General features: G+C 36.8%; 1 protein-coding gene across 3 annotated transcripts in view; it reads left to right on the top strand.

Annotated features, from left to right (window-relative positions):
- Positions 1-18,066, top strand: part of CUL2 (cullin 2) — a 42,959-nt gene that overhangs the window by 11,982 nt on the left and 12,911 nt on the right. For 2 of the 3 annotated variants that reach the window (XM_027686893.1, XM_027686894.1), the window contains exons 5-12: positions 1,658-1,763; positions 6,511-6,593; positions 9,357-9,443; positions 12,449-12,545; positions 12,638-12,748; positions 13,932-14,094; positions 15,172-15,296; positions 16,765-16,872. In XM_027686893.1, the coding sequence (XP_027542694.1) occupies positions 1,658-1,763; positions 6,511-6,593; positions 9,357-9,443; positions 12,449-12,545; positions 12,638-12,748; positions 13,932-14,094; positions 15,172-15,296; positions 16,765-16,872 (880 nt within the window). The remainder of the gene's footprint in view (positions 1-1,657; positions 1,764-6,510; positions 6,594-9,356; positions 9,444-12,448; positions 12,546-12,637; positions 12,749-13,931; positions 14,095-15,171; positions 15,297-16,764; positions 16,873-18,066) is intronic. The other variant, XM_027686895.1, reaches the window with a different exon arrangement.

The following is an 18,066-nucleotide window of genomic DNA, read 5'->3' as shown; positions in this document are numbered from 1 at the left end:
TTGGAGGGTTTTCTTATTCAGCAAATTGAAATTAAGTGATTTAAAGAAAAAAAAACCAGAATTTTTAAAATTTGCTCATAATAAAATCCTAAAATCTAAACACACATAGTGCTGCTTTTGTTTTGTTCCGTTTTATCTTTTTTTAAAACAGTTGTAATAATACCAGCATATCAATGTATAGCAATTTTTAGTTCTTTATGCTAGTCTTGGTTCTCTTTCTGTATGTACTGATGGAGAGAGAAGGTGTGAGTGAGGAGAGCATGGGGCTTTCCTTTTTAACAAGAAAAAGTAAACTGGCAGCTGTTGGCTTTGTTCACATGGTGGAGTCTGGGAAAAATACCATCAAGGAGCATGCCTGCTAAGGCTGGTGTTCCAACTATTCTGGATGTCCTTACAGGTTGTGTATGAAATAGTGGGCCTGTAGCCTTCTGCACAGACCTGCATTTACAGTTTGTGATGGTTATCAATGATAGCAGAGGGGTTTACAGTTCTCTGTAAGAGTCTAAAAGTAGGTTAGGCCACTGTATTCCAGTTTGTCATCGCTGCACTGTCACAAGTCTTCCTTCTTTGGACTCTGTGGTGTCCTAAATTCTTTCAAGTTCACAGGTTTTCACAGCGTGTTTCTCCTTTTCTCCTTTGCTTGGCTTTTGCCTTCCTGCCCAGAGTGTTCAGGCATCACAATCTGGTGCAGCCTCTGAACACTGAATCTCTTCAAGTGCTGGCTGTTTTCAGTCTCTGAAACTGGGCATCTCAAAACTGCTGGTTAGATCAGAAGTTAAAAAAACATTCTCAGTTGTCTCATTTAAGCACTAACATAAGAAATATTATAAGTATAGTTATGAACTATATTATAATTTTTTCCCAGTTATCAGGGAAAGGAGAGTGGTGCAGAAGTATGTTATAATATTTGCTTTATGGAAATACTGGGAATCAAGAGGGATGTTTTCCCAGGTCTTGCACAGAAACCATTTTCTGTTATTTGTAAAAACTATGCATACAATAGTAAATACAGAGTACAAAAAAATAAACATTTATAACATTTCTTCTTTATCACTGTTAATTAAAATAATTTCTACAAATTCTTCTCTATAAAATTTGTAATCTGGCTGTTTGCTAGTTGTCATGACCTGGGTCAGGGGTCATAACTGACAAATGTTTGCCCTCTTAAAATTGACAGTACTTCTGTGTTTCAGTCTGAGAGAAATGCAAAATAATAAATAATAGAGGTAGAGAAAATACTTCTAACTTAAAAATATCTGATACTCAGGAGTGGTTTTCTATCATTAATAATAAATAAACCACTATTGCTCTAATACCAGTCAACTGCTCAGAGTTTAGCAGTTATTTTGCATATATATGTATGAGTTAATATGCCAGTGCATAGGTTGGTTTCTTACACAAGTGTATTGCTCACCAAGAAAATGCTGACAGTGATATATCAGGCTCTTGTTTGATTTCTCAATTACCAACACTGTACTATTTTAATATGATGTAAGGTCTTTTAAATTGAGGTAATTTATCTTTTAAGATTTTCCTACAAATGGCACTGGCACTGGTTAAAGGAGGTTATATTTTGTAAAGACATTCCTTAATTCCAAATCTATTAAAAAAAAAGGAGCTTTTACCTGTTTTGATTAGAATATCTTCATTTCTATAGGTACCTCAACACACAGTTTATTAAGAAGAACAAATTGACTGAAGCTGATCTTCAGTATGGCTATGGAGGGGTGGATATGAATGAACCTTTGATGGAAATTGGAGAGGTAGGTATCTCTGAAAGTGAGCTGGATATAAACTGTATTCAGAAGTGCTGCAAGTTCAGCTCTGTCCTTTTACATTTTTACTTTTCTGTGTTACAGAATAGGAATATTGTAGAGTATGTAAGCACTGAGCCCTTTGTAAAATGAGAATACAGTTTTGATGTAGATAAATACTGGCAGGCGAAAAAAGCAAATATGAAAACTATTGGAGAATTTCAGTTTTAAAATATGATAACTTCTAAACACACTTTGGATTATTAAGTGACACTACTATCAAGAAAACAGTTTGAGAAAGCAGTAATTTTGTTTTTGGAAACCCTTAAAATATTACTTTTAGGCTTCTATTTCTTGATGACACAAGGTACAAAAGCTTTTTTTGAGATTAGTCTTCTGCACATCTTATTTTCTTATGCAAGCTGTTTTGAAATTCAGTTGTAGCAACTCAGATTTTGAAAGAAAAGTAGATATTCTGTGCACAAAAGTGTCATGTAGGGAGGGTTTATTTTTTAAAAAAAAGTAATTTGTGGCAGGCACAAGGGTGTTGTCACAGTTACTAGTGGAGAGGCTGAGAGTAATTTTTAAATACTTACAAAATAAAAAATCCTGTCAGCAGTAAGACTACATTCTGAGACTTCACTCCATGCACTGCAACTATGCAGTGTTTGTGTTGTTTGTCACTTGATGGCTAATCTTACCATGAAGTATAAGACAATAAAGCAAAAAGACAATTTTACAGTTGAGAAAGAAGCACTGTATCTTAAAGAATTCTTCAGTATGTCTTTAAAAAGATTTTGAAAACACTTTTTCAGTCTGCATCAGGATAAAATCACAGTCCTGAATACAGCTGACTACCAACTTGTTTTTTGATTGCTTGTGTGTGTATCTGTTTGCTTTGGGTCCATATGTACACATGCTGCTAGCTGGAGAATTTATTCTGTCATTATATGTTTTGGTATCTTATTTTTTTCCTTTCCTCTCTACATCTGCCTTTTTCTCTATAGCAGTAAGTGAATACCTCTTCTCTTTTGCTTTGGAAGGCTAGAGAAAATGCTTGTTTTTTTCTTAATGTCAGAACTTGACCTGTCAGTGATTACTGTTCTGGCTCTTTGATTTCATTGTTTGAAGCAGAACATCTCTGCTGCCTTTAGTTAAGAGTAAGGCGAGATTGTGATGCATGAGGAAGCACTTTCTGTACTTCTGACCCAGCTGATGAAGAGGGCACTGCCAGTTGAAATTGCTAATCCTCTGGCAGGTTGGGGATGGGCTGAAACAAACACCAGAAACATTATGTGCTTTAAATCAAGGCATTTTAGTGAAGGAAATTCTTCTCTCTTCTATCTACGCTGTCTCCAAGGCTTGCTGTCAGTGGCATCTATAAAGGCTTATCAGAGCTTGGAAATGCATATTGCTGCACTGTTTATGGTATCTCAAAATGGCATAAATGTTATTCCCTAGTTCCTCAGACTGAGGTTTAGCACAGTGTGTTCCCATGATTGTCAGAGGTAAATCATAGTCCTGTGTGAATAACTGTTAGTTCAGCTGCTTTGGGGGCTGGGAATAGGTCCAGGATTGTTCTTGGGTGATGCTGATGTATTAATGAATTCTCCCCACTTGAGTGCTGCTCCATTCTGAGGTATTGCCCAAAGGATGGTAGTGGCAACTTTTGTCCATAGCTTTCTGTCCTAGTTAATGTTTACCAAACAAGAACAAACATCAGAGTTGGTAAACCTGGGTTTTTTGAGTATTCAGTTTTTTTCATGTTTGTGGAATCCTGAGTGGGGCGGAAGGGCAGTGGCACACACTTTCTTCAAGCTTCCCAGCCATTGTTCCAAGGAGGATACATTCCTAGCTCATTTTTTGGGCAGGATATGGGGAGGATCAAGATTCCTAAGCTGTAGCTGGCAGCCTTTTGGTTTTTGATGAAGGTGTTCAGATGACGATGTCTGAAATTCTACTAATGAGTTTTTCATTACCTCACTCTGCAAGACTCCTTCCATTTCTCTTTAATAAATACTGTCTTTGTAATCTGTAATAGTGGGAGGTAAAATTTGGGTTTGAGGCACTAAAGTTAAACTCTGTTCATGACTGGTGTAGGATTAGGTTTGTCCTGAAAAGTAATAGAGACTTGAGGCCTATACTCTTGTATTAAATTGCAGCACTGTTTTTGGTGAATTTGTTGCTCCAGTTCACATTTCTTGACCTACAAGGCACTTGCCAAGTTTATCAAGTCTTTGGAAAGGATTTTCTTTTTAATGATAGTTCCTGTAGGATTCTATCTTTTATTCCCTGGATTGCACAAGGGGCTTTACCTAAAGTGCAAATATTTCAGTTGTTTGTCACTTTAGAATGGAAGGAATTTCATTTCTCATTTTTTAGATGACTCAGATTATCTGGCCTTTATCTACCCAAGAGCAAATGTGTTTATTTTATATATAGTTCTCTTCAGTCTCAGCATCAAGTCACAGAAGTAATGCCCAGCATTTGTAGAAGAACTGTACTCTCTGTACTGAAGTTTCTGTCTCAACATCACTCATGTGTGCTAATGGAGCTTTGAGAGCTTTTCAGTAACCTCAGACAAGTACATGCTTGCTTAGTTCTTCTGGGGTGTGTAACAATAGGTACGTACATAAGACCGGAGGTGCGTATGTGAAGTGTATGGGCATGGCTTCAAACAGCTCATCATCCTGACAAGTGTTCCAGACATTCAGAAATGGTTGTCCTAGGAAACATACAGGATGAGATCAGTTGCTGAAAATAGTCTGCCAGTGCTTGCAAGAGATTGCTTCTTTCCTCTCTTATGTTATGGATGCATGGTGAAGGATACTGCTTTTCTGAATTGAGCCCCTATCACCAATTTCAGATTCCTGAATTTTCAATAACTCCATGGGCGCCCTGAATAGAACACAATGGAGATGTGCCTTCTGGGTTTTTTTCTTCCCTCAGAAATAGATTCTGGAAAATGGAGAAAATCGCCACATTCTGTATTACCAGTCTAGTTGAAGTAAGATCAGTTCCTCTCTTCAAGGAGGAAAAACTGTCTTGAACTAATATATCAGGTTGCTGGATTGACCAGATTGATCTGTCTGTAGTTTATTTGACAAAAAAAACTCTAGCAGGAAACTTGAATCTGCTTCAGATTGGTAGCTCCTATGTGAGAAGGACCATGCTAGAGACCACATTTCAGAAACCATGTTGCAGAATAGATCTACCTGAGGTTGTTTCTCTTCACCTCATAGGCACAGTTCTTTTCCTTTTTCTTTCCCTCCACCCTTTTCTCTCTCTTCAGAGCTGGCTTCTTTCAGTGTTCTCTGCTGGATGAGTTCCTGTTGTCTTAGGGAAACTTAACTGTTTTACTACTACTCTGTAACAGGCGAGACGGTGAAAATCACTCTTAGGACAACTTTGATTTCAAAACATTATTTGTCTTTTGATTTACAAGCAAACTTTTATCTCTTCTTTAACCTGCTTATGACGCAGTTGGGTCAGGTTTGCCTTCTGTACCCTGTATTTCAGCACGGGTTCTGCATAGCTGGTCAGAGCAAGTTAGTTTGTCTGCTATTTAAAAGGAAGATTTATTTCACAGAGTGGATCAGATTGGATACCTACTCAATAGCTATGTGCCTGCTTTCAGTTAAGACATATCTGATTAATATTTTAATTTTTAAAGCTAATGATCTACTGTGTCAAAACCTTCTTCGCAGCAATATTCTCTCTATCCTCACTAAATTTTACAGTGTAATTTTTCCCCAGTCTACTACTCACTGGTAGGTGTTTTGGGAGGTCTTATATGTGTGGTTTTAAGTGTATATGAGGGACCACATTATCCCCTTTGGGCTTTAAGTCTGATTTTGGCTTAAGTGTAAAAGCACATTTGAATGATTGCAGGTGTGTTTTTTAAAAATGGTATATTGGGAGCAATTACTTCACCACAAGAATTTGAGATAATTGAGTCCATTTGATTGATTCCTCTAATGATATGTTAACAATAGGGTGGCCTATCTGTAATATGAAGGTGATTTGTATTCCATTTGAAGTCAAACAGCTTGCCAGTGACTTTGCTTAAGCTGTGTGCATCTTAGTTTGGAGATACTCTCTGTGTGTTGGATGAAAGGATTCTGTATCTTTAACTCTGACCCCTGACAAATTGGCCAGGAGATGTTCCCTTTTGTCAGCTGAGGCTTATTTTGCCATCATTTTTAGAAATACTGCGTTTTGTGCACATTCAAACGCTCCAGATGGAAAGGTGTGTTATTTACCTACTACTGTGCAGATGTTTTGTTCATAAGTACACGCAAAATCTGCCCTTGTAACCAGCTTGCTTGGGGTCCTTATATGCATTTGAGAATACTTGATGGAGTGGAACCAAGGAATGAAGCAGTTCTATCAGCTGTGTAGGAAGAATGCAGGCTGGGAAGGATGCATTTAGATACTGCCTGGCTAGAAATTCCATGTCTGACACTGCTAGTGTACAGATCTGTGTGATCTTCATCCAAATGCAGTCAGATGTTCTGGAAGAAAAATGTGAAAATAATGTATTAATATATTGAGAACAGGCAGGGTGTAGAGGGGGGTAGGGAGAGGAGAATGACAAAAGAATTAAGAAAGGAGAAAGGTTATCTAAAAATTTAATTTTTAAAATCCGGAATGAGAAACGATGTCATCTTTGGTATAGTTCTGGGTTTCATTGGGGTTTTTTTTTTGTTTGGTTTTGTACTTTTTACTGATGTAAACTTGTGTTGTGTCCTGACAGCTAGCTCTTGATATGTGGAGAAAATTAATGATTGAGCCACTGCAGGCCATCCTTATTCGGATGCTCCTCCGAGAAATAAAAAAGTGAGTGTTTGATTGTTTTTTGTTTTAACATAGTGTGGGGAAGGGGTGTTGCACTGTTTTTACTTTGAAAAGTCTGTGGATTTTGAGTGGATTCTCTTATGTTTGGTTTTGTTAAGGTAACTTCTTACCTGATGATGATGGTCTATCAGCTTTTCTCATTGTAGCTACATATTTGTGGCTTGCATGTGTAGAAAAAGGCTCTGAAAACAAAACAGTCCACTCCCTGTAGCCTCGGAGTGGTGATCTTCCCTGTTTCAGCAACCCTTCTTCCTTCTTATCAATGGGATTGGGGAGGAGTTAGAATAATTCTCCAGGTCCCATAGGATGCCTCTTGCCTTTTTCACCGCCTGATGCTGACTGCTTGTGGCTTCTGTGCTGTCAGTAAAGTTAAGGACCAGGCCTTGGGCAAAGATTTGCCAAAGCCAGAGAAGCTATTTCTTTGCATGGGACCCAGAACAATTCTTGCTTATCTGCCAGGAAGACCAAGCTTGTGGGTTTCTGTTGTTCAGATGAGTGCTTCACTTAACAGTCCTGCTGCTTTACTTGAAGGAAGTGGAAATAATTATTTTTTTGCACTTTGAGGGGAAATTATTATTTTATTTCTGAATATGTTTTTCTTTTTTTTTTCCTTCTAAACAAAGACCCTGGTAGCTACAGGACTTGAGACTTTTAAAGTTTCAATTTAAAACTTCTACTTAACTCCTAAAGGACCCTTTTATTTATGCATAAACAGAAATACTGAGATTTACTACAGATCTTGTGTGTAGCTGTAAGTTCCATCAGTTTCTACAATTTTAGTGCTATTTAGGGTAGCTCTGGAGTTGCTGATGACTGGGTTTTTTTAAGTGGTCACTCAGGTGACCAGACTAGTGTAGGTAAACTGAGAGAGGTAATTTGACTGGTTGAGGTTCCTTTGACATGCATTTGGTCAGATAAAAACTATTTATAAGGCATTAAAAACCTAATTTTAAGATTTTATTTTTATTTTTCATTCCCAAATGATGTCTGTCTTGGATGGCATTTCTGAGGCCAGGAAGTATTTACTTGCTTTCAGTTGTTGAACTGTAGTGCCTTTGTAACCAGGGCCGATACTACTTTATCCATATATTTATACTGTAACAATTTATTTTTATTAAAGGAGGATTCCCTAATTCACTGTGAAGAAAATTCTCCTTTGCTACATCAGGCACAGGGATATTGAAGACTTGTTTTAGTTGATGCGTGTATTTCACTGGTGGGTGGGAGAGGAAATGTGTGTAAAAACCTTTCTCAACAGAGATCTGATGCCTCTTAAGAGTAATGATGTGTATTTACCTTGAGGCTGACTGCAGACCTCACAAGAGTGTTTAGATCAAGGCTGTCCACTGGCTTTGGAGGAGGCTTGAGACTGTAACAAGTTGACATTATTTGTAATTAAACTGTTTGGAAAATTTTAAATAAAACTTGAGTCATTGTCTCTGATGGTTGGATCTGGATTTCTCCCCCTTCTTTATTAAGGATTCTTTTGTGTGATCTCAAAGAAGTTAATGCAATTCTGCTTCTCAAAATACACATATAACTATTCATACTAAGTTTCTTTTAGCCACTTTGTGATCTGCATATCATTTAATGAATTATATGAGAGAGAACTACTTATAGCTTTTTTCCTGCTATCATGAAATGTAGCGTTCACTGTGGGGATTCTGAGGATGGCCTTTGCATGTAACTCTAGGCTGGTTGCTGTTCTTAGCTGTGATTTCAGTGGTCAATACAGTTTTTAAGAGGCAGTTTTAAAGACACTGCTGCAAATTACTATTAAATGTCTTCTAGCATTGAATTCGGGAGTTCAGGGATTAAACAAGGTCTTTGGAGAAATGGATATATATCCATAAGTTACATCTGTGAGAGATGCAAGAATATGCATGGGAATAATATTACCTAAAAATTGTAATAAAATTACTAATACATGTATGTGCTTAAAACCTCCTCTGTAATATACCTTCTTAATAGTACTTGTGTGTGCATGGTTCTATTTATTACAACACCTCTAAGAAACTAAAACGTATGTAGATGGGACAGCTGAACTACTTCTGGCGAGAAGATTTTGCATAGCCTATGACAATATGTGAAGTTGATAACCAACACTGTAGTCAACTGGCTGCAAATAAAAGTGTGTTTATTACTGTCCTGGAAAAGGTAGGGGAGCAGAGCCACAGCTTTTTCTTTCAGGTGTATTTACCTGAAATCAGTGTATTTACCTGGAATTTTAAAGACTTCTGACAAAAATCTTGAGCACATCGACCTTTTAGAAGCTTATGAGCTTGTGCAATACAGTACACATTAAAATTAACAACAAACTTCTTTGGGTACGTGAAAATAAAGAAATACAAGTAGTGACTTGTGGTTCAGCTAAACAAAATGACTAAACTGATCTAAGAGTTTACTGATGCCAAAAAAGAGCAGGCTCTGCTCTACTACCTTTCATGTGCTGAATTAGGTGCTCCTCTAGTCCCTTAGTGAACCAGCTCAACTGCTGGTTAATACGACAGAAAACCATCTTGGCTGCTATTTCTCCAGATTGGCACAATGAGTCAATTCAGCAAAGAATTAGATGAGTGCCAAAGCAAAGCAAGAGAGATAGAGAGGCCTGTGACTGAGCAAAAGGGAGCAGGGTTAGCCCCCTTGAAAGGCAGAAATTCTTAAATCGTTTAAGCCTGTCTTGTCTGACTGCACTAGTTAATATAGAGTTCTGAATATAACACACTTTCTCCCCCCTCCCTCTAGCCCAAGCACTCCTCCTACAAGGCAAGCTGAATATCAACTTAAGCATTTTTGTTCCAACACAACAGGAAGCCGACAAGATCTTGAATTGTGAGAAAATTCATCTATGAAATTCTTAAGCAGAAATAATTTGGAAATTATTCAGGTGCTATCTCAAATGACAGTGTGATTAGTACAGACTAACCAGGAGAGGCTTCTCTGCTAAAGATAACTAACACTTTCTAACTAACTGGACCTGTTCCTGTCTAAGCTGATACATTGTTTATACCATTTGTTTGAAATTAAAGCTATTGGAAGTTATCTTTTTAAAAAGTGTTCAGAATGGGCTCTTCTAATTGACAGTGAATTCTGTAGTTAATTGGCCTCAAAAGACCTTTGGTTTGACAGAGCAGAGCAGTTCTTTTGAATGATGGAATCTTCTTTTAATAAATCCAGTATTTATTATTGTACCTTAAATTTTAAAAATGTTCTTTGAACTTGTAGTAGTAGTACACTGTACAACACTTGTTGGACTTCCACTGTTAGCTTTAGTCTTAAGACAGGAACAATATGGAATTAATATTAAGCAGCACAACTTCCTTTAGCTTGTGTTTTGTAACTTTTTCCATTTTTTTTTGAAAAAAGAAACTTGTCATCACCTAAATTAGTGGAACTTGTGTTTCTAGCACTTAATGTTTTTATCCATGTTCCTCACCAAACATCATCATTCCCTCGTATCCTCCCAGATGTCCTGTGATATCCCTGCTTCAAACTGTGCGGCAGCTGCTATGTAACTCTAAGCATCCCTGTTGCTTGCTGACTACTGCCAAGAAGGAAGATGTACATTTGATACTCTACCTTGGTGGAGTCCTCTATTTCATTTTAGTTTGGCAGTTGCTCTTACTACTACAACTTTCATGAAAGTCATCCTTGAAACTTCTCAAATTTTGTTGAAACTAGTCATTTGCATTACAAATTCCTGGGAGCAGAGCACCATTGGTGTAAATAAAAACCTGAAGCTGCTGCCAGAGCAGGCACAGCCTATTCCATGCTGCACTTGTTTTTGTTTATCATCTTCCTGCGATCTGACCTCTGCTTCGAAAACTTGTTTCCTTCCTCCCAGCTCTTCTGGGGAGCACGTCTCCTCTACTTTTACAGCTTTTTCCTAATGATACGTTGTCCTTCAAATCCCCTGGATCTGACCATTGCTGCCCCCTCCCCTCCCCCATCTGCCTGGACTAAGGTCTGAAGTGGCCTCTGAACTGAGCAGAGGGGAGCTGGGACTGGAGCTGTTGTTGCAGTAATGCTTCCTGTGTTTGTGTCACCAGTACCTTTCCAGGTCCAGAAACCCTGCGTGTTAGAGCTGGGCTGGACTGTCTCTTGCTAGAGCCCTGCTTTGTAACATGCTAAACTCTTAGTTCTGTGGCTTCTTGCACTCCATGACATAGCACTGTGTTCACAGGCTGCATGCATCCTGCAGCTTTCCATGCTCCTGGACCCCTCCAGGCTGGAGTTATATCTAGGCCCAGGGCAGGTGTTTCACTTCTTCCCTTCTATGATTCTGTGCTGCTGCCTCTGCCATTGTAAACCAGACCTGTAGAGGGATGTTGGCAAGGATACAGGGTGTGATTACATGTACCCAAACTCAGATTTGTTCTGTTGATTCAGCTATCACAACCAGAGGAAATCTTGCTGTTCCCTGGGTGGAAAAATCAGACCATCCCTGATGGAACCTGTCAGTTCAGTTCACTTATAATGGGTGATGAAGCTGCGTAAACCGTACTGTCACTGCTCATAATCTGTTAGAGAGCTAGTTCTTTACACCCACCGTGAGCCCAAGTTTTCAGATCTTAGACAGAAGTCGTGTTTGAAAGCAATACCCGTAATTAACAGTGTTGTGAACGTATGAAGATGGTCTGGTGTGTGTAGTACGATGACTGCTGGTGTGGCTGTGCTGGTAAACCTCCCCAGTTCATGGGTATCCTCTGGAACTTTTGTAAATTACAAACTAAAACAAATGACATGAGCAAAATTACTTCTCCCCCACACCACCCCAGCCAAGATGGGTATATGATAAGGCTTGGGTTTGAAGTATATTTTTGTTGGCTTTACCTTTTTTCTAATCAGTCATGTAAATGACTCTCCTATACCAACGTTAAGTTTCTAATAGAGAACTCATTTTGTCTTTTTAGTGCAGTCTAGGTAAAGTAGAAATTCTTACTCTATATACATGCATATATGTGTACATAAATATTTTAAAAAGAAAAACCTTCAAAATTATGGGTGCTTATGCGTAAATATACTTTTGTAAATCATATTTTAGTTCTACTTAACACCTTAGGAGTTAGGGAATATTTTTTTACTTTGTTGCAAAGTGCATATGAAAAATGGTCTTTTTTTAGAACTTTTCATGTCTTAAGAGAAAGTCCCTGCTGTTCTGAGTGTGGGTCTGGTATTTCCAGTTTTGCAAAGGACTGAGCACTAATGTTTTTAGCATGCAAAACACTTGTTTTAATTACTTTTATTTTCAACTAAATGGAACTAAATATAATGTTTTCTTGAACTCCCTGGTTTGAAGCTAAGAAATTGACTGGAAAACATAAGGTTTTCCTTTTCTGATGTATGATTAAATATTGTGACAATGTGCCTGGTGTGTTATTTGTTCCACTTGAGATCTACATATTGGATAGTAGATATTCAGAAAAGAAAATAGCATGCTTCTTGCTGTGATGCTGGTAAAAGCTATGGATTTTTTTTGGCAGGGGCAAGAGTGTGAAGGTAGTCTATATAATAAAGGCTACAAATACAAGATGGAACTTACTGTATCTTTTGAACTACTTGCTCAGAATATGTAATTTGGAATACTTATATCCTTAGCAAACACTTGGAAATTTCATGACCTGTAAATGCTTTTGAATTACTGTCTCAACAACTCAAACGTATATTAGAGAAAGAAGAGTGCATTTTTTATTTTAAGATAAATCTTCTTCAATTTTGCCAATTTAAGCAGAGGAGTTTACTGGAAAATGTTTTCATCCAATTTTATTTCATTCAGTTATCAGATGAATTACACAAGATACCTGCATTTTCATAAATGTTTGCTTTGCCTATTTCAGTGATCGCTGTGGAGAAGACCCAAACCAGAAAGTAATCCATGGGGTTATTAACTCCTTTGTTCATGTTGAACAGTATAAGAAAAAATTCCCCCTAAAGGTAGATACATATTCCTGATTCTATGTTTTTAATTTTGAATGTAAAGCCAGTATATGCATTATTTGTCCTTTAAAAAAAATTCTCCCTTCTAGTTTTATCAGGAAATTTTTGAGTGTCCTTTTCTGAATGAAACAGGGGAGTATTATAAACAAGAAGCTTCAAATTTATTGCAAGAGTCAAATTGCTCACAGTACATGGAGAAGGTAAGAGATTCTTTGGTACACATGCAATAACTAAAATCTAGTATTATCATTTTACTGATGATATATGTTTTCCTCTACAGTTATAGTTGTTCTTTGTTATGCTTTCATGCAATACTTTTTGGTGACATGGTTAATCTGAACATAAACTACAAACCTTGCTATGGATGGATGGTTGGCATCAAAATATATCATAATAAATAATAAATTAGCAGCATGTGAAGTAAAAAAAGAAGACAAAAAATAAAACACGGATCAGGTTGATCAGTATTACTTCTTCACTTCCTTGTTTTCTTTCAGTTTAGAGTAGCATAAGACGAGAGTTTTTGCATCATAGTGGTTAAAGGAGACTTTAGGTTGTTACAGAACATTATTAAAAATTACATACTCTGAGATGGATTTTCTTTTGTTTTGCTTTGTGGTGTATAAAGTCAAGTATATTAACTTATAATTCTTATACCTCGTTTGAGAAAACAAAGATTAGAAAACAAAGATTAATACAAGACTAGGAGTCAGTCCTTGGTGCTATACTGTCCACACTACCAACACAGAAAAGTTGAGGAGAAGGCTGTGAAATTGCTTTTAACCATAAGGAGCATAAGTTAATGGTTGCACACCTGTGGTGAAATTTAGGGACAGGCTAAGACTTCAACTAAACCAAAAGCAATGCAGATTAATTTTGCCTATTGTTAACACTCTGCAGCTGCACTACTCTCCCTAGACTCCCCTCATATTCACAGGATGTAAGTGCTTTTATGTCAGCATTCACATGACTTATTTTATGATGCCTATTTCCTTCCTGTACCTATTGAGCAGATGTTTTATGTACAAGCAGATGGATTTGGAGCAGTAAAGTGGTTCTTATAGTCTCTTATAGTTAGGTGTTGTCATAAAACTTTCTCCAGAAAGAGCAAGAAGCGTGGTAAGAGAAATTGGGGAAAAGTGGTCACGAAGTTGAAGGGAAAAAGAAGTTTTGAGAACTACTGAAAGCTGCTAGTCAGTATTTGGAGTAGATTATATTATTTCAGCAAAAGCCTGATTCAAAAGAGCAAATTTAATTTTTTGGCATCCTGCCAATTTTTACTTATTCTTGTGTTTCATGTTACATACATATATGGCTGTATATTCTGTTTCTATATTGGTTGTTAGTACTTCTTCAGGTCTCAGTTTAAACACTTGTCTGCAGGTTTTAGGTAGATTAAAAGATGAAGAAATGAGGTGTCGGAAATACTTGCATCCCAGCTCATATGGCAAAGTGATTCATGAATGCCAACAGAGGATGGTAGCTGATCACTTGCAGTTTCTACATGCAGAATGTCACAATATTATCAGACAAGAGAAAAGAAGTGGTAAGTCTGTGGTCACAAAAAGCATAAAATGGTTTTTGTTTTATTCATTTACCATTGGGATTTCCTCTCTTCTTTTCAATGGCCTTCTGTGCACTTAAGTACTTTCAGCTAACGTTACTTACCTAGAAATCCTAATTCAACCCTGAATTACGTTTTTCTTTTACCATGTAATTAACTTTCATTCTTCCAAATATGTAGTCAAAACCTTCTTTTTACTGTTAACAACTCTACTTTTGGCCAATGCTCTTTCTCTTTCCTTGTCTTAGCTTAAAAACGCACTGAAGTCCTGTGTCCTGTAGAATTGATCATATTTTATGCTTGTGTTTTCATTTGTAAACCAATGGCTCTGTCTTTACAGATTTCTTCATCATCAATTGACAGGTCAGGATTATAGAATATTTTGGCTTCTTTTCACAGTGCTTTTTTATTGTCCTGAATCTTTTGTGACCTCTTGTCCCAAATCCTTTTTAAAGAAGGAGATGTTCTTATAATTAGATTCTCTGCCTGACTAAAAAAAAGTCTTCCTGATGACTACATGCTTCTTACCCTTGAAAGAATGCTTACTCTTACATGGAAGATGGTATCTATTATGTGAAACAAATTATTTTTTTACAGCCCAACTCAAATTGTATCTAATAATAGTGTTCAGTTTCCAGGGAGTTTTCCAAGTTTGATCGGAGCTTGGACCTGTTTTTTAGTGGGGGGGGGGTGGTGGAGGAATAAAAAAATCATAAAAATAGCAGTTGCTTATTTATAGCTTTTCTAACCTGAGAAAAATTTCAAGCCACCACTGGCACAGAATTTCTCCATACTAGTCCACTTCTCTTTTTGGACTCTCTCCTGAAGAAGCAGTATTGGAAGAGTGAGTTAGTCACAGTGTCAGGACCCAGTAAATACTGGTATTAGCCCTACTCTTTCCTTTTATTATTTTGTCAGTGATCCAGTGTATGTTAATTTTTTTTTCAAAACAGTCTTGTTTCAGTCTTTAAGAAGTTCTGTGTGAAATTATGATACTATATTAAGTGTCAATTTTTAGTGTTTCTAACCCTATTCTATAAAAATGTATCTCTGTTACAGACATGGCAAATATGTATACTCTGCTTCGTGCTGTGTCAAGTGGTTTACCTCATATGATTCAGGAACTACAAAACCATATCCATGATGAGGGCCTTAGAGCAACCAGCAATCTTTCTCAGGAAAATGTGAGTTTCCTCAGGCAGCTGAAATTACCTCTTTGATTAACAGTCTTGATTAATTGTTTGCTCTTTTCCTGTTAGTCTATTCTGGTTTTTTTTTGATTTTGTCTGTATGAAATTAGTTTGGAACATGATGGATAACTTGTAACCTCTGATCAGCATGGTTAACTGTGTGGCACATATCTATCCTGAGAGTTGATTGTTGTGATCTAACCAGAAACAACTGCAGCTAGATATTTCTGATTGTTGCTGGTTAAATGCTGTCAGGGCAAGTAGGTCCTTTTGTTCTATATATGTATTTTTTCCTGAGTTTCTCTTAAGTCAGTGGCATTTGCTGTTCTGGTATATTAGGAACCAGTGATTCCATTTAGTTTAATTATATAATATTTGTAAAGACTTGACATCCTGCCCTGATTTCAGTGTGATGTTTTTCACTAATAGCTTTGTAGTCTCATATTTTTATGTAATTTCTGAAAATACTCTAGCTTAATTATTTTACTCAAGTGTATTAAACTTTTTTCAGTTCATATGTATTTAAATTACTCAGTTCCATGTTTGTTCCTCTAGCACTGCTGTTCAGACACAAACAAGCTTTCATTGGACATTATATTTGTACATGTGCATACAACTTACTGTCTAGATCTGTGCTCACTTTAGGATGGTGACTTTAGCCATCCAGTGTTTGTATCTATAATAATACATAAATACAAGCTGTTGTAAATTCACTAATTTATTGACTGCACAGGAGTGCTTACTCTTCTGTGACTCCTGTGTGCATACAGAAAACGAACTGAAGTCTTTAGTAGTATATTTTGTTTTCATATTATTTGTAGGTTTATTGAGCTTATTCTTTCAAACTTACAGGGTCTACACAGGGAAATAAATACAGAGAAATGAGGGTGGTGACAATTCACAACCTTATGTAGATAATTTCACAGTGTCTCTGTAGGGGCTCCTGCAGCTCCTGTCAGTCCTCTCTATACAGAATGGGATACTAAAATGTAGTGCACGAAATTCAATTGGTAACTGTCCTATGTAGGAAAATGCAAAGGGATCATCCGTATTTTGTGTCTCTGAAGTCAGTGTGTAGGAGAAGCAGCCGTTTACTTACTTCAGTTGTGTTTTGGCTTGATCGCTGTATTTATGTGTTAGCATTAATGGTTTTTGGAAAGGCTAATAAAGGATTTTAGGGTATGATCGGAAAAATTAGATGGCATGAGAGCAGTATAGACCCAAATCTATGTTGGACTGTAAATGTAGCCTGGTCTTTTTATTTCCAAAACATGCTCTAGGACAGTCGTGTGAGAGTACAACAGTGCAGAACCAATCCTCTCAGTGACTTAATCACTGTGGTATTAACTTTTATAAAAAAGAGTAATTAGGAAAAAAATCTACAACTGATGCAGATATGTTTATATGTAGATAATACTACTTTTATCATTAACTTGCCTTCTGTTTTATTTACCTCCTTTAGATGCCAACTCAGTTTGTGGAGTCAGTTTTGGAAGTACATAGTAAATTTGTTCAACTCATCAACACTGTTTTGAATGGTGATCAACACTTTATGAGTGCCCTTGACAAGGTAACTTTTACTTAGGTAAACAAGGGATTGGAAAACAAAATTCGGGACCCTGTTTCAGCCTCACCAGAATTCTTCAGAGCATCAACACATGTTCAAAGATAGAGTTTTTACGCAGTTTTTCTAGCTTAGAAATGCAATGGAACAAAAGACAAGCCTGTGTTAGAGGGAAAGATATGTGCAGAGGAAACCACTTTAATACTTTAATGTTTTCGGAAAGAAAGGCCTTTCTTTTCATCACATTTCATAACACAAAAAGGGTGCTGACACATTTAGTGTAAATGTAAGTGCAGATAATAGACAACTTGTGTTTGGGAGGTTTGGTAATTCTTAAATGCATTTGAACTTGAATTTGCTTCCTGACATAATGTTTGACTCTAAGTGCTTTTAGTATTACTTACATAGAATATTTGTAGTCAACTTGAAAAATCTAAACAAAGAGTATCTGAAAACTTATATTACTTCAATCACTGTCACAATAGGTAACTTTTTGCAGGAGAGAGCTGCAGTTGAAGTTAAATAATGAATTTAGGGAAAGAGGCTTGCTGCTCTTTTGTTTTAACATAACAGTTCTAATTGTTATAAAGTTTAATAATAATTATTGATTGTAACTATTAATTGTAAGTATCTTTCCTGTCTGTAATTTCCTGTCATGGGATGTAGACATGTGGTTCATTGCTCTTCTGTGGTGTTTATAGTAATTGCAGTTTGTAATCAGGGTCCAAGTCTAAGCTTTGATAATTTTAAGCCAAGGTTAGTATGAAAAGGCATAGTGAAGAAGGTACCAATAATAGCACCAATAGTAGTTACCCATTTGTATTTGTGATATGGAGAAAATAACTATTTATCATTTTAAAACAAATACTTATCTCAGTACCAAACACATTTCTGTCTCCACTGCAATTAACATCATGTACCAGAAGGTGGAGTAACACGAGATTGACTACTACCTTTGGCATATAGCAACATAGGTTTTGTTAGATACATCACTTTTTCACTTCAGTGATCGTTCTTACAATAAATATTTAAAATATTAATCTGCTGTTAATTTTTCGTGGTGGAGATCAAAACTGCTGCCTCCAGTTTTATTGCAAAAAAGTGCTCCAAGCTTCAAAGTTTCCTACTCCAAGTCATGCATTCCTTTCTCACAGGGATTCTAGAGACCTATTACCAAGTTTTGAAATGTTGATGTATTGT

Source organism: Neopelma chrysocephalum, unplaced genomic scaffold (genome assembly GCF_003984885.1).
Source record: "Neopelma chrysocephalum unplaced genomic scaffold, ASM398488v2 Primary Assembly neopelma1_72, whole genome shotgun sequence".
Taxonomy (NCBI): domain Eukaryota; kingdom Metazoa; phylum Chordata; class Aves; order Passeriformes; family Pipridae; genus Neopelma; species Neopelma chrysocephalum.
The sequence above is the reverse complement of the archived record's forward strand: the minus strand, read 5'-3'. Positions and strand labels throughout refer to the sequence as shown.